Source organism: Aquarana catesbeiana, linkage group LG09, assembly GCF_042186555.1.
Source record: "Aquarana catesbeiana isolate 2022-GZ linkage group LG09, ASM4218655v1, whole genome shotgun sequence".
NCBI lineage: Eukaryota > Metazoa > Chordata > Amphibia > Anura > Ranidae > Aquarana > Aquarana catesbeiana.
The window spans coordinates 212187707-212204930 of NC_133332.1; the positions used below are offsets into that span (position 1 = coordinate 212187707).

The 17224-nt window shown below is 43.9% G+C and overlaps 1 protein-coding gene across 2 annotated transcripts in view; it reads right to left on the reverse strand.

The window, feature by feature from the left end:
• Positions 1 to 2776: 2776 nt before the first annotated feature.
• CARD9 (caspase recruitment domain family member 9) overlaps positions 2777 to 17224 on the reverse strand; it is a 79708-nt gene continuing 65260 nt past the window's right edge. Inside the window, exons 10-14 of one of the 2 annotated variants that reach the window (XM_073599656.1) lie at positions 11376 to 11417; positions 10852 to 10897; positions 7913 to 7977; positions 5799 to 5872; positions 2778 to 3112 (exon numbers count right to left, since the gene is read on the reverse strand). In XM_073599656.1, the coding sequence (XP_073455757.1) occupies positions 3031 to 3112; positions 5799 to 5872; positions 7913 to 7977; positions 10852 to 10897; positions 11376 to 11417 (309 nt within the window). In that variant the 3' untranslated portion in view covers positions 2778 to 3030. Of the gene's footprint in view, positions 3113 to 5798; positions 5873 to 7912; positions 7978 to 10851; positions 10898 to 11375; positions 11418 to 17224 lie in introns of both variants that reach the window. The other variant, XM_073599657.1, reaches the window with a different exon arrangement.

Consider the following 17224-nt stretch of genomic DNA (forward strand, 5'->3'; position numbering starts at 1 on the left):
ACATTTTAGCCTTCTGCTTTTTTGATGGGCCATTGTCCAATTTCTAGGCACGTTTTAGCATGTGCTGTTGATTTGCACCTTTGCTGTGTGCATTTTTAGAATGCCTTAATGTGTGTTTTTAGGCAACAAATATTTAAGGCCTAATACATTTGAAAGATCTTTGAAAGGAAAACATTGAAAAATAATCAGCCAACACCATTAAACTGTTTAAAATACAACATTTCGCATGACTGTGGTTTTGCCTCTTACTTTCAGATCTCCGATGGGACGTTAACAAAAAATTCACGACAGATTTTGCAGGTGATATGAACCGACCACATAAAAAAATAAAGTATATCTATACACTTTTTTAAGTTGGAGAGAGAGAAGTGAAGGTTTTGAAGACCTGTCAGGTTCTGTCTGCATCCCATTGGAGATATTTCCCTTCACTTTCTGTTCTAGATACTCAACAGGAAAAGAGAAGAAATCCCCCACTGTGAGTGGAAATGCCTTCTTAGGTAGGTGTCTGCAGTGGAAAATCTCGCTTCCTGTTTTGATAATGGCTGTAAAATGTTGGATTTCCCATCACAATGATCAGAGAGTGCATCTTCTCAGTGGGTACATAACAAAAATCTGACAGGCGTTCTGCACCTCCCTATTCCATCCAACGCGTAAAAACTTTTTGGCTTTAGGTATACTTCATTTATTTTTTTTCCCTTACCAGAAGCATGTCATGTGTTATAGGCAGGCACACAGAGTTTACACATGTGTCAGAAGACGGAGTTGCAACACATAGTCACACTGTAACCTTTCTGTTTAGTTTTGGGTAGAGCAGGGGTTAGGGTTAGAACCATAGCCCTGTCTTTATTACTGCTTGTGTCCCCCATTGGAGAAATTTTCCCTAACTTCCTGTTCCAGGATACCCAGTTTGTTGGGATATTATTGTGGCAGGAGTTAAGGAACAATTTCTCTAGCAAGGGGAGCAGCCACCTGTATTGGAAACCTATATTAAACTTCTCCAGCTGCACAGTCAGCAGCTCTGAGCAATGCAGATAATTTTAAAATGGAGGAAATTGATATAATATTGTAACATAAATCCAGACATCCAGACTCTGACTTGATAGTAATGGGCTGTTATACCTAATTAGTGAACTGCTGAAATTGGTTTTCAGGGGGAGAGAGATTTCTGTTAAATTTCAGTGTTCTATTTGTTGACCTAGGGAGCTGAACGGTGGGCACAAAGTATCAATTTCACTATATTATATACAGTATCTCACATGAGTACACCCCTCACTATTTTGTAAATTTTTTATTATATCTTTCCATGTGACAACACTGAAGAAATGACACTTTGCTACAATGTAATGTAGTGAGTGTACAGCTTGTATAACAGTGTAAATTTGCTGTCCCCTCAAAATAACTCAACACACAGCCATTAATGTCTAAACCGCTGGCAACAAAAGTGAGTACGCCCCTAAGTGAAAATGTCCAAATTGGGCCCAATTAGCCATTTCCCTCCCCGGTGTCATGCGACTCGTTAGTGTTACAAGGTCTCAGGTGTGTATGGGGAGCAGGTGTGTTAAATTTGGTGTTATTGCTTTCCCTCTCTCATACTGGTCACTGGAAGTTCAACATGACACCTCATGGCAAAGAACTCTCTGAGGATCTGAAAAAAAGAATTGTTGCTCTACATAAAGATGGCATAGGCTATAAAAAGATTGCCAAGACCCTGAAAATGAGCTGCAGCATGGTGGCCAAGACCATACAGCGGTTTAACAGGACAGGTTCCACTCAGAACAGGCCTCACAATGGTCGACCAAAGAAGTTAAGTGCACGTGCTCAGCGTCATATCCAGAGGTTGTCTTGGGAAATAGATGTATGAGTGCTGCCAGCCTTGCTGCAGAGGTTGAAGGGGTGGAGGGTCAGCCTGTTAATGCTCAGACCATACGCCGCAAACTGCATCAAATTGGTCTGCATGGCTGTCATCTCAGAAGGAAGCCTCTTCTAAATATGATGCACAAGAAAGCCCACGAACAGTTTGCTGATGACAAGTAGACTAAGGACATGGATTACTGGAACCATGTCCTGTGGTCTGATGAGACCAAGATAAACTTATGTGGTTCAGATGGTGTCAAGCGTGTGTGGCGGCACCCAGGTGAGGAGTACAAAGACAAGTGTGTATTGCCTACAGTCAAGCATGGTCGTGGCAAGTGTCATGGTCTGTGGCAGCATGAGTACTGTCGGCACCTGGGGAGCTACAGTTCATTGAGGGAACCATGAATGCCAACATGTACTGTGACATACTGAAGCAGAGCATGAACCCCTCCCTTTGGAGACTGGCCGCAGGGCAGTATTTTAACTGCCTTGCTAAAGAAGCTGAGGGTAAAGGTGATGGACAAGCCAGACCTTAACCCTATTGAGCATCTGTGGGCATCATCAAACAAAAGGTGGAGGAGCGCAAGGTCTCTAACTTCCACCAGCTCCGTGATGTCATCATAGAGGAGTGGAAGAGGACTCCAGTGGCAACCTGTGAAGCTCTGGTGAACTCCATGCCCAAGAGGGGTTAAGGCAGTCCTGGAAAATAATGGTGGTCACACAAAATATTGACACTTTGGTCCCAATTTGGACATTTTTACTTAGGGGTGTGCTCATCTTTGTTGCCAGTGGTTTAGACATTAATGGCTGTGTGTTGAGTTATTTTGAGGGGACAGCAAATTTACACTGTTATACAAGCTGTACACTCACTACTATACATTGTAGCAAAGTGTCATTTCTTCAGTGTTGTCACATGAAAAGATAATAAAATATTTACAAAAATGTGAGGGGTGTACTAACTTGTGTGAGATACTATATATATATATATATATTTATTTATTATCTATCTCTACAGCTACATATCTGTAAAGTAAAACCAGCTGACAGTGCTGCATGCTTAGAGTTTGTAGGCAATGTTGTGGGTGAAGGTCCGAAGGTTTTCACCGCATCATAATGCTGCTTATTGTCACATCTCTGATGATCAGCCGTGTCGGTTTCCCTAGGACTCTCCATTCTTTATGGGGTCACATCAGTTTCACTTTCTGACGAATAACACTCTTCTTTTTGCTGGGAATTTCTGCTTTTCAAGGCCCTAATCCTAACAAGGAAAATTAAATTTTGTTATAGGACACCATTAAGTACATCATACATTTGCTGGGAAACAAGGTTCAGTAAAGTAAGGTAAAAAGGTTATTCCAGTAGAAGATGGTGTTAGGTTAAAAAATAAAGCGTATGTTAGGGCAAACAAAAAAAAAACATATACAGTACATCTCCAGCAACACAAGCTTATTTACCAGTGTTTTTTGCTCATTAGAACCCTGCAAGTACAGAAAAATACAGATTGGTCTGCCTAAAATGCACTCCGCTCCCAAGCCCTGTTATTGGCTGACAACCCACTGTATCCTTGCAGACCGATTGGTATCAGCTCTGCTCAGTGTCTCTTGCTCTGCTACTTAACCACTCCTACTCTCAGATCTCTACAACATAAAAACTAAAGCCTAGTACACAAGGGCCGAATGTCGCCAGGTTCAATAGAAACTGGCCGACATTTGGCCCGTGTGCATGGCACAGGGTTGCCAACCGCCAGTAAATTTACTGACCGTTTGTAAAAATCTGTGATTTTTTTTTTACAAGTGCCAGTAAATATCAGGGGCTGATAATTTCATGCTGTGTTGACTTTTTACATGTAAATCGAGCAAATTACTTTGTTATAGGTATTGTCAGTGTTTCCATATCATGTTTATACTGTTCAAATATTCACTGTGTTAGGTTTCAATAAGAGTTCTGTAATTTCTCAGGTTGCCAGTAAAAAATGTGTTCCGTCAGTAAATTTTCATGTTTTGTCAATAAAAAATGCTGCGGGAGGTTGGCAACCCTGGCATGGCAGCCTGTCTGATAGAAGCCAGCCATTCAGCCGGCTTCTGTCGAAAGGCTTATGACCGGTTCCCGATTGGTGCTTTCGGCCAATGGCTGAGAGCGCTGATGGGAGTATTCTGGCGGGGGGCCGTCCCCTTGTCAGAACACAATAGCTCAGCGGGGGAGATCGATGTACTAACATCCCGCTGGGTTGAAGGAAAAAAAGACTAGTGGTGTGCACTAGGCTAAATGCTATAATCCAAGATAGCTAGGAGTTGTTAACTGACTCTTTGAGATAAATGAGTAAGTATGCAGAGGACACATGACAATGTGGGTTTCTGCAAGATCTACAGGTTTTGGGTTTTTTTTTTTTTTTTTTAGAAGCATGCAATTATAGCCTGGGGCTCCAATTGGCTTAAAAAAAGGGTGGGCCTGGGGGTGCAGTGAACCTACCCAGTTGTGTGACAATTCGCTATTGTCTTCCTGATTCTGCTCCCGGCCAATCAGGAAGCGAGTCCTGAGACCCGTCACCCTGATTGGCCGATAGGAGAAGCGATTCTATTGGTCCCTGAGGAGGAGGAGATGCAAGGGAAGCCGAGGAGGAGGAGACGTAGGGTGAAGCCTCCGCCTGGAGGAAGCGCTGCCCGCGACCTAGATGGGGTAAGTGCAGGGCTGGTCACCCACTGTTTGGGGGGGGGGGGGCCTGTAACCCGACCGACCTGGGGGGTTTGGCATAGGGTGGATTGTTTGCCGCCCCCCCCCCCCAAAAAAAATATACCAGCCACCACTGTTAGGAACTATCTTCAGCATAAGGATGAACAAGGAGTCCTGGAAGTGATGGTGTGGCTCCCACAAAGCCCTGATCTCAACGTCATCAAGTCTCTCTGAGATTACATGAAAAGTCAAAGGGATTTGAGGCAGCCTACATTCACAGAAGATCTGTGGTTAGTTTTGCAAGATGTTCAGGAACAACCTACCTGCCGATTTCCTTCAAAAACTGTGTACAAGCATACTTAGAAGAATGTACCGAAAGTAATCTACATAGGTCATATAGATTTCACATGTTGGTAGAAAAACTCTTTCGCTATAGTAACTTTTCTTCTTTTTCCTTGCTGGTAAATAATGGATTCCAGGCAGAAGCAATGCGTCATTGAGTTCTTGACGAAGGAGGGGTGCAGGCTATCCAACATACACAGAAAGCTACAGAATGTTTATGGAAATGACACCATTTACAGGAGCAATGTCTTGTCATTGGTGACTTTTGTCAATGGTGTCATCTCTGGAAATGTTCTGTGGATGTTGGACAGACTGCACCCCTTCTTGTCCAGGACTCAATGATGGCACGTCGCTTCTGCTTGGAAGCCATTATTTACCTGTAATACAAAAGAAGATTTACTATAGTGGAAGTGTTACTCTACCAACATGTAAAATCTAAACAACTTATGTAAGTTGTATTCATATTCATTTTATCCAAATGTATTTGCCAAATGATACTATTACCTTCATAAATTTGCTTTGTGCTTCTGGGCCCCTTAGCAGTTGCATTGTCTGCTATAGCTCAGTTTACAAGTAAACCACTTTATGTAATGTTTTCACAACACATATATAGCTTGGCACTGGTCTTCAAGATTAAGGATGCATTCACACTTGCGAATGAACCCTGTCTGAGATCAGCTGTAAGAACCCCAGCAGGGATTTCCTTGATTAGCTACGAGTAAGCAGCCCCATTAAAAGCAATAGGAGGCTGCCTACCCGCACCTAAATTGCGGGAACCCCCCCTTCGGAGTTCTCGCAGCTGATAACAGACAGGGTGCATTTGCAAGTGTGAATGCACCCCAACACAGACAATAATATAATCATCATATTAAGTAAAAATTTCAGAAAGATATAGAATAAACTATTCCAAATCACACAGCCGTGCACATTACCTGCGATAATCTTCAAAGATCTTAATCTTCCTCTTGCCTTTTGATACTGGTCCACCGTTCATGGGACTGTGTGCCTGCAGATCAGCAATGGACATGGTCACCAACAATGCCCAAGACGCAACATTAAGCTGTGACATTGACCTCCAGTGGCTGCACCAAAGAATGTAGTGAACAGAGGGGCAAACAGGAAGTGCTGCATGTCACCAGGACAAGAAAAGAGGCTAAATCTCTACTGTAGCCACACCAACCTGTCAAAGGTTGGGCATCTCATTTTTTATCTCATAGAGGAGCCATAAATACTTTCTCAAGGGTCATACTGGGCTGGCAGAGGGGTCAAGCTATATATGGACAGCTATAGGAGTTATATTTGGGTGCTTAAAACGTTACATTTAGGTATGCACAGTGTGTCATATAAACACAGTGCAGTTATAATTCCTGTTCTGTCAGGCTGATGTCACAAGGACAATTTTGCTACTGGTAACGCAGCGATAAAATCACCTTAAGAGGCTTCTACTTGCCTTTTATGGAATCGCTCCCTCGCTGGCCCAAAACGCTGGCAAATCTCCCTCTCTAGAGAGAGAGCGCAACATCTTACTCTCCCCAGCTAGCAAGGAGTGACTCAATAGAAACACATAGGTGGTAAGTTAGAGATCATGCACCTGACATCATCCTCACAGGAGTAAAAAGTACAAATATTTGTTTTATGTTTTCACTTGCAAGTTCAACTGCATTAAATAACAGATCCGCGTAGCAAATACAATCAGTGAACACCTAACACTCTGCACGATACAAAGGCAACTGTGAAAGTCAGGCAGATTAAGAAGGGCTTTCAGAAGTCCTGCAACCCCTTGCCAGTCACTATGTGCTCTGCAACTTCCCTCTTTTTGATCAACAACACTTGTAGGCTGCATGTGGAGTGGACGAAGGTGTGATTACATCCCAGATAGCAAGCAATTGTGCTGCAAGTTTGAAAATGACTTGCTAAGCTATTGCTAGACTTGCCAGGCTTCACAAGTTTGTTGCGCAATTGCAGTAAAGTCCGCATTGCATGACTCCAGATCAACTTTCTTTGCAAACATTCTGCAAGTTCTGGTTCAGTTAAGTTGTGCAATAGTCATCCCACCACAGGGGTCACTGTCTGAAAGTTCATGCTGTAGACTTGCAGAGCTCTTGCTGTAGACTCACCACTGCAACTTTGCTCTTGCTAGAGATTTGCCACGCAAATATGCTACATATTGGAAAAGTGTGAACTAGACCTTGTGCTTCAAGTGCTCTGCAATTGTACAACTTGCCAGTGAAAATGTGCAGCAAGTTGACAGACTTACAATTGAACTCTGCCACAAATTTGTGGCAAGTTATCCTTGCTATCTGGGATTGTTTTTTTTGTTTTGTTTTGTTTTTTTGTTTTTTTTTTGTTTTAGGGGTGTGCACTGCCTACATTGCCTTTTTGGTCTGCAGAAACAAAGGCTCAGTCAGCAATGTGTTCCCCGAACATCAGGATATCTGCAGTCAATGAAGGTTGGCCTTGTGTCCTTCTAAAACATCAGTATACAAAAACAAGGACCCTGGGCAGGTAAATTGTGTACCTAGTTGCATTTTATATTTTCAATTTTGACATGAAACGGTTAGTTTCGTCTTTAAAAGGCAACGACAATGAATACCAAAAATCTTCAGCATTTTGCTAGAAGATTTTTTTACCTGCAGCATTTCTACACAAAAAGTACCTCTTAATGATAGTTATAAATCCATTGTGTGTATAGTTGAATAGGGCAGCAGATAGTAGGATTTACTAGAAATAGCATTATGTTATCTGACATGAAAATAAAAGCTTTTTTAGTATAGGCAAACACGTTGTCAGCCCCGATTTGTAGCTTCTTCATGTTGGAAACTGAGACAGATGTTTTTATACAACTTCGAAATTCATAAAAAAAAAAAAAAAAAGACATGGCACTTTCATATGGACACTGATATTAACATTTATTAACAGATGTTTTTTTGACTAGATCTCCAGATAGAAAAATACTTAAAATAGAAACGATTACACGGTATGAAATGTCCCAGGTTGCAACAGTGCAAATGTGTCAGCTTTGTGCCTGAAAAAAATGGCTTCTTACATTTTCCTCCATCTTAGATGTCTCCCCATGATCACTTCCATTTTCTAGTGGTTTTGATTGATCCTCTATGCAGATAGGGGAAAAAAAATTAAGATTTTATACATTATGGGAAATTATAGTTTGTTATCAGTTAGAAAGCATGTTGCGTTTATCTAGGAAAGCTTGTGAATTGAGTTTACTGGCCCTTTAATGTGGTTGTAAACCTCAGAAAATAAAAATGAACAAAGCATAGCCTTCCATAGTGTGTACTTGCCTCTATCCAAATCTCATTCCTTTGCTATCTGAATGAGTCACTTTTGACAAGACAAAATATGCACACCATAGCTCCCAACTGTCCCTGATTTCGAGGGACTGCCCCTGATTTGGAGCAATGTCCCTCTGTCTCTCTTTCCTCCTCATGTGTCCCTCATTTTGGTCTGATCTATATAGTTGTATATAAAATGCACTTTTTAACTTTCAAAAAGTGTTTCCCGGTGCTAAACCTTTCATCCAATTTTCAAATTGCTGCATTTGTACATTTTAAAAGCCAATATAAAGGAATAGAAGTGGTAAAAAAAAAGTCATTATGGGTTTAATTAACCTTTTTTTTGTTAATTCTCCTTTAAGGGGGTGTGGCATGGGGCGTGTCCTATGCCTACATACATTTGTTAGTAGGTGTCCCTCATTCCCATTTTAAAATGTTGGGAGGTATGGCACACAGCATACAATCCCAGGAGACAGTACGCCCTTCCCAGAACACAGAGGGTGATTGACAGCCTCAAATGTGCATGTATCCCTATGAGACTGTGTAGCTAAAGGAGGTACAATCCCTCCAATCAGACCTGATTGTGTGACCAATCAGCTCTGTGCATTGTGTGACATCAGATCCCCACCCCCTGCTTTCTGGAGCTTGGAAATGCTGTGTAAATTCTGTACTTGGAATGTCTGTAGAGGAGAGATAAACAGGTATGTAGGAGGATTTATTTTATGTCTGTGTATCACCTGAGGCTAGTTACTTCAGTGGGTATATGTAAGGGTTTACAACCACTTTAAAACAAGAGGTTCACTACCACCTTTGCAATTTTCAAGTTAAGCAAACCCAAAGGGGTACCTCTCCTTTAGTTTACATTATTCTTCTGGCTTGTATACACCTTTATGCAATTTTTATTAGCTCCATGAGAAAAGTTGTTAAAGAGCTGACCAAGACAGAGGATCAAAGCAGGACTCCAGAAAAATGAATTACTGTGTAGGTTTACCTGATTTGTAATTTTGTTTAGCTAATCTTCAATGGCGTCCCTAGGGGGGGGGCAGAGGGGGCCTTGACTCCCCCAACATTATGCTGTGCCCCACCATGTGCCCCCCAATTAAAAAAAAATATATATATATTAATTTATTTTTTACAAAAAGGCAATGTCTAAGAGGAAGAGTGTCCCCAGTCAGCTCCTGCGGGTGATTCCTCCCCTCTCCCTTTGCTCACTGACACTGCATAATGCGAGTGCTCACACAACCACAGCCGCCCGATCTGCTCCTTCCCCTGCATCCTCATTGGCAGGGAGAAGAGCGAGTTGCAGGATGGACTCCACCAGGACTCTATTACTGAAAAAACAGACTGATTTCTCCCGTCCTTAGGACAGGAGAACCAGCCTGTAAATTCCAAGAGATGCCAGACCAGCGCTGTCAATAGTAGGGGCAGGACAAGAGGAGGCTGGGGAACCCCGCAGTGGCCGAACACCAGGGCCTGGTGGCAAGACAACCTTTGCAACCCTGGACCCTTATATTTTCTTGGTATGCTGGTGACATATATCTTTGTTTTCTGCCACCCTGGAGGGGGCCCCATTACAGTAGGAAGGGTGCTCACTGCAGAACATGTGAAAGGGCTGTTGTGGGATCGTAGTAAAGGGCCCCAGGAGATATATATATCTATATAGAGAGAGAGAGAGAGAGAGAGAGAGAGAGAGAGAGAGAGAGAGAGAGAGAGAGAGATATTTATATATATATATCTATATATAGATATATATATAGTTGCCCCCCTACTTTTGTCCCTGTCCCCCCATATGCCCCATCTAAATATGAAAGCTGGAGAGGTCACTGCTAATCTTGTGATTAACACACCTCTGCCCAAATACATGCTGTAGCCAAATACATGCTGTAGATCATTCTGCTGCTTCTTGGTCCAACTTTACTGTTTTTGGTGGTCAATTCTTTACTCATTGGACAAAGGACAGGCTGAGGTGACATTGAAGCTCTAAAGCTGTATATGGAAATTTAAGTGACCTGCCTGGCTATTCAGGGTAGCAGACATATGTAAATCACAAAACTGACTTAACAGAATCAAAAACAGTGTGATAATTAAAAGACAGGGTTCTGCTTTTATGCCACTGAAGATGGAGAACCCTCCTTAGTGAGAATGAAGCAAGCGTTTAACATTTTAAAAAATATTTCAGAGCTATGAATTATGTATTACACACCTAAATTGCAGATATGGGCATTTTATACATAGTTATGTTGGTCCAGCTTGGATCAATGTAATTATGCATATACTATGTCTGGCCGATGCCCTTGGAAGCTGGAAATCACAGTAGAAGACACCGGTGCACCAGGAATCTCCACTTGTTCTGGGTCCCAAGCCAACTGACTACCTTGCTGCATTTGGAGCTCTGGAAGTCAGCCTCTTGGTATGGGTGCAATTCAGAGAATGCCTTGCATCTTCAGAATGAATGCAAAGCTTTCTTCTATTGAACAAGGTGGAGAGGTGAGCCAGTGATTTTGCTGAAGTAGCTGTGTCTCCTTTAGGGATTTCTAGCTGCCAGGGGCATTGGCCTGGCCAGGTATGGTATATGCATAGTTACATTGGCTCAGGCTGGACCAAGGTAACTGTGTATAAAATATCCATGTCTGGAATTTTTCTTCAAATTTTAAATTTCTCAAAATTTTTAACTGCAACTGAATACACCACTTACCATCGTGCTGGGTCTTGTTCTCACATACACTGATCAGAGCAGTTATCTTCAAGAGAAAAAAAATAGGAAAAAGTCACCAAAAGGCAAAATTCCAGCTGTGCTGTGTAAGTAAACAATTTTTTACAAAGGGTGTTTCCACTCTAAACTTTAATATAATTTCAGTGTTTGATGGCTATTGGCAGGTGAAAACACCGACAGTTTTTTCTATCTCTTCTGTCTCTATGCTGAGTTTCTGGGTGTGCACACTTGCTGCTGTTTATGAGGGTCTCTCCCACTATCCCTGCAGGATATAAAAACATTTTATAATAAGGAGAGAATCTGTAACACAAAATGTTTCATAGAGAACTTACGATTCAGAATCAAATGATAAATTATTATTATAAATTATAATCTATAGGGGATTTTTACATAAGGTACATTTTAATACAGTGTACAAAGGAAACTACTCTGTAACTCCTCTTTTTTGACAGCTGGGGGGGGGGGGGGGGGGCAAATAAGGAAATCCACAGAAAGTGTCAACTTACTTCTTGAGAACTGCGAGATGAACATTCATCTGCATCTGAGGACTGGAAAAAACAGACAAACAGGCATGTTAACACCTGTTATCCAGTGTAATAAATATTTCACAACTTGTGACCCATTACGCAAGAATACTTTGTACATCTATGGAATTTTGTACCCTCAATGCTGCCAGCTGCTTCTAAAGCAGTAGCCAGGCAGGAAAGCAGAGAATTCTGGGAAAATATCTTATTAGCCATTCATAAACTGTTGTATGAATGAACAGGCTGAGAATTTTCATATACATAGAAGTCCTAATAATATCTGCATAAAATGCCTCCCTGCGGCTTGTTTCTTTAACTCATCCACCAAGCAAGTGATAGCCTGGATGATAGTATGATATAGTTTTTATAGATTGCATGGAAAATATAGCGCTGGTAAAAGCCTCTTGGATATCATTCTGCCAGCTCCCCCTTTGCTCCAGGTGCTAGTCCCTCAAGGAGCACACCCTGCTCTGGCCATCCACAGTAATACGTAGTCCCGTGCTGCATGCTGTGTGTTTCAACTATGTTCCAAAGTGAAAGTAAGGCCCCTTTCACACGGATGGATAGAATTGTGCTTTTAGCTGCGTTTTCTACCGCAGCTAAATGCGCACAATGCTTTCCTATGGCCCCATTCACACACTGCGTTTAGCTGCGTTTTGATTACATGCAGTTTGGTGCGGATAGAAAAAATAGAATTGACTGCGTCCAGGAGCGATTTAGCGCAGCTATCCGCACATAACCGCAGGTAATCGCAGTGCACTGTGTCAGCTGCGGATAACAGCGCCGAGCTGCTCATCGGGAAAGGAAAAATGTTTTTTCCTTTCCCAATGAGCGACAAGCACAGGGATCCGACTTGGATCCCCGCCAATACCAGGCACTGTGTTTGGTATGAATCTTGAGGGGGAACTCCACGCCAAATTTTAAATAAAAAACCAGCATGGGTTCCCCTCCAAGAGCATACCAGGCCCTTCGGTCTGGTATGGATTCCAAGGGGCACCCCCTACGCTGAAAAAATGGCGTGGGGTCCCCCCAAAATCCATACCAGACCCTTATCCGAGCACGCAGCCTGGTCGGTCAGGAAAGGGGAGGGGGCGAGCGAGCGCCCCCCATCCTGAACTGTACCAGGCCACATGACCCCAACATGGGGGGTTGGTTCTTTGGGGCAAGGAGGCGCCCTGCGGGCCCCCCACCCCAAAGCACCTTGTCCCCATGTTGATGAGGACAAGGGCCTCTTCCCGACAACGACGCTCCCGGGGCATGATAGGACTGTGATGACATAAGGGGTGGGGTCACAGGGTGACATCACCCGGTGGCCACGCCCCATGCCTATATAATTGGTTGCGGACCTCGCTCACAGCATTACAGTGAGAGGGAGCGTCGTGTCAACATCTCTGGAAGAGAAGAGGGAAGAAGGCGTCTCAGAAGACCGGGCTCCTCAGCTAGCAAAAGAGCAGCAAGATAGCGGAGAAGCCCGGCAGAAGGAAGAAGGCACCGGAGAAGAACCAGAGACAGCAGAGACGACACCGGAGAGAGGCCTGAGAGACCCCCGAAGTCGGCAGAAGACCCCCACGTCGGAAGAAGACCCCCCGGAGCTGCATAATAAATTACTTTAAAAACCTGTTTAGTGTGGTTTTTTTATTGACACTTTTTTTCCCCCAGGTGAATGGGTAGGGGTACGATGTACCCCATACTCATTCACATAGGGTGGGGGGCCAGGATCTGGGGGCCCCCTTATTAAAGGGGGCTCCCGGATTCCGATAAGCCCCCCCGCCTGCAGACCCCGACAACCAACGGCCAGGGTTGTCGGGAAGAGGCCCTTGTCCTCATCAACATGGGGACGAGGTGCTTTGGGGTGGGGGGGCCCGCAGGGTGCCCCCCTTGCCCCAAAGCACCAACCCCCCCATGTTGAGGGCATGCGGCCTGGTACGGTTCAGGAGGGGGGGCGCTCGCTCGTCCCCCCCCTTTCCTGACCGTCTGGGCTGCGTGCTCGGATAAGGGTCTGGTATGGATTTTTTGGGGGGACCCCACACCGTTTTTTCGGCATAGGGGGTGGAATTCATACCAGACTGAAGGGCCTGGAATGCTCTTGGAGGGGAACCCATGCAGGTTTTTTATTTAAAATTTGGCGTGGAGTTTCCCCTCAAGATTCATACCAAACACAGTGCCTGGTATTGGCGGGGATCCAAGTCGGATCCCCATTCAATATGAGTCGGTACCCTGTCGGGTTGCTATGGAAATAACAAACCGCAGATAAACACAACCGCAGCTAATCGCACTGTACAAATGCAGCTGATCGCAGTGCCTGGTGTCTTGAATTTCACAGAAAAAAAAAACATGCTTTTAACTGCGGCAGAATAGCCGTCCGTGTGAAAGGCGCCTAAACCTTCACTGATCTTTCAGTTTCTTTTAGTTTTAAGTGGATTGCAAAGGCAAACGACCTGATAGCTTCTACTAAACTTGTCATTAGAAAAATATGCCATTGGTGTGCAAGAGGGGCTTTGCTATTGGCGAATAATGGCACAATGAGCACAAGCCCTTGCCCCGCTCCCATCTTTGCTGTAACACTGTCCCTCCTGCTGAGGCTGATCCCTCTGCCATATTGTGCCCCACTCCATGCCAGAGGCCTTCACACGACATTCCAGGCACGTTGACCTTTATATCCCAAGGAAGTAATGTCCACACATGAATAGGGTTGATGCAACCCCCAGGGTCATTAGTACTCAGAGGACTGGGTTCTCTGTAGACAACTCCTCCATGGGTACACCCCTTCTGGGACCCTCCAGGGGAATAGCCTCACCCAGGGATCTCTTGGCCTGGCCTGAAAGGTCTTTTGCAACCTGCCCTAGCCCCTACCTCCATAAAGGGTCAGGAAGTTTATAGGCAGCTCTTTTGGGTGCAGATCTACTCCTCCCTGGCCTCTAGCCCTGTCCAGGGCCTCCACGTGCTGGTTCAATCAGTACTGGTGTGGGGTGTTTAGTTTCCATTCCCCAACTGCCTAGGGCTCCTCCCAACCTGACTTATGCCACGTACACACAAGTGTACTTTTTGACGGAATATGTCGGACAGTCTTTCCGACGGACTTTGCAGCATAGGTCCGCCGGACTTTCAAACGAACGGACTTGGACACACACGATCACCGACGGATTCGTACGTGATGACATACGACCGGACTAAAATAAGGACGTCGATAGCCAGTAGCCAATAGCTGCCCTAGCGTCAGTTTTAGTCCGTCGGACTAGCATACAGACGAGCAGATTTTTTGACCGGAGTCGAGTCTGTCGGAAAGATTTGAAACATGATTTATTTCTAGGCCCTTCGGACTTTTGGGAAAAAAAGTGCGCTGGAACCACACACGATCTAATTGTCCGACGGAGTCCGGTCCGCCGGACCAAGTCTGCCGGAAAGTCCGCTTGTGTGTACGCGGCATTATATGTGGGCACTGACTCACACATGACATCACTGCAAGTGGCTCCAACTAAAAGGGGCCTAGCACCTGATGACACTGTCTGCTGTAACCAGACATCATTCTGGCACACAGCCACCTAGTGTCAGACTAGCTATCTGCACCTGCCTGCAGGTGAACCCATACTGCTAGTCCCCTTGATATAATGCTGATTCTGGCTTTCAAAGAGAAGGAGAAAAAAAAATTCCTGATTAATACTTACCTAGGTGGATGCAGCATGGGTCTGATGCTGCCTCTGTCCCCCAGCACCTCTACACTAAGAAACAAGACTTCAGTCCACTCTCTGCTGAAAACGGGTTGCAAGAGTGCAAAACAAATTGCACTCCTGTGATCCACAGGAGAAGCCCAGCCAAACAAGCTTTGATTATACTTCTCCTTTAATACTTTCAGAGTCACTATAGCAGAACCATTAGGCTCCATGCACACTGGATGTTAAAATAACGTTATAAAAACGCCAGTAGCTTTGCAGTGAGTCTTTCAACGTTTTTGCAATAGTGTTTATTAGCGTTTTTCCGCGTTAGCAGTTTTTAGCTTTTTTTTAATGGATCAAAAACGTTAAAGAACGCTGGTGAGCCACGTTTTTGAGTGTTTATTGGTGTTTATCAGCGTTTAACCTTTTTAGGCGTTCTTGTGGTCCTGAACGAGATTTTAGGGCGTTCAGACAACAGCCCATAAACTCCACTGTTGATAAATGTCCATGTGTGCATGGACACATATGATAACATAAGGCCGTTTATGAGCTTCAGTGTGCATGGAGCCTTAAAGTCAGAGAAATGTCAGAAGTCTTTTTCTTGCTGTCATCCTAAGTACCTTTACATACTGCCCGTGTGTGACAATTCAGTGTACAGGCACATTTCAGATTATTTCATGACGTGTTAGCTTAGAGGTTTTCTTTAACCTAAAGCGAGCCATACTCTGTTCAAATTTCAGCCAGTTCCTGATGAACCATCTGAATAAGCATGAGCTTCGGCATGTTCGCACAGCCCACGTGCAGAGCCCGCCAGGAAGTCGGCACTGCGCTGTGCTAATCACAGGCAGCGAGACATTTCCCGATCTCTGCAGCCGCGCATCGGAACAATGTTTCAATGCCTGTGATTAGCGCAGCGCAATGCTGACTTCCTGGCGGGCTCTGCACGTAGGCTGTGCGAACACGCCAGAGCTCATCCTTACATCTAAAATGTACTCAGTGGCCTTGTCAGCTACCTCCCGCTTGACAATCTGCAATTGAGAAATCTAAGGAGATGAGTAGAAAACTGTCAACTGAACAGCTGCAGGCACTGTTTGGGTATATTGACAGGAATTTGTTAAATCTATGTATATGTGTATGAGCAGCTTTAGACTTGTGGCACTTTGTAAAGTTATTTTTCTGTGTAATTTCAGGCATGTAAACTTTAAAGTGAACCTGGCAGCCATGTTTACCTTTAAAAATTAGGGCTTTTTTACAGATGTAGTCATGGAGCAGTAAAAGTAGGCTGTTGAGCCATGGTTTTAACACTCCCTGACCACCCACCTTAATCTCTTCAGGACCGCCCGCATTGTACTGCGGATCGGTGGCTCCTAAAGGCACAACGACATACCTTTGCTGGCCTCTTCTGGGTACAGGGCGCGCACACACGCTTGCCCCACCCCCGCTGACTCCTGCTGTGATTAGACAGAGTGGGATTTTTTCAGCAGGTCCTGGCCAATGATTCATGGCTGGGACCTGCTGATCGACTCTGCCCAATCACAGGGCAGAGCCCTGTGTTGACAAACACAGGGCTCTTTACAGAGGGAAAAATCACTTTGTTTATTCACCTTGCAAAGCAGGAAGAAGGAACAAGATTTTTAGTAAAAATCAGCACATAGTACACACATTACACTTGTTAGACACAAACCTAACCCCTTGATTACCCTGAGATGTTAACCCCTTCCCAGCCAGTGCAATTAGTACAGTGACAATAAACACTATTATATCTGATCACTGTATTAGTGTCACTGGTGATATCAGTATCAGTTCCCACCTAGTATTAGTTAAGTGTCAGATTGCCCGCCTAAGACACTGATCATCATTACTAGTAAAAAAAAATTCCAATATATACACTATAGTTTGTAGACGCTATACTTTTCACGCAAGCCAATAAAAATACACTTATTGGGATTTTTTTTTTTTTACCAAAGACACGTAACAGAATACATTTTGGCCTACGGTTGAAATTTTTTTTTTTTGGATGTTTTATAGTAGAAAGTAAAAAAACAATTTTTTTCCAAATGTTTGTTCTTTTTTCGTTTATATAATACAAAATAAAAACCCAGCTCTATTTCTGTAAAAAAAAAAAAAAAAATGATATAAATTTTGTTTGGGTACAGTTTTACATGACCACGCAATCAA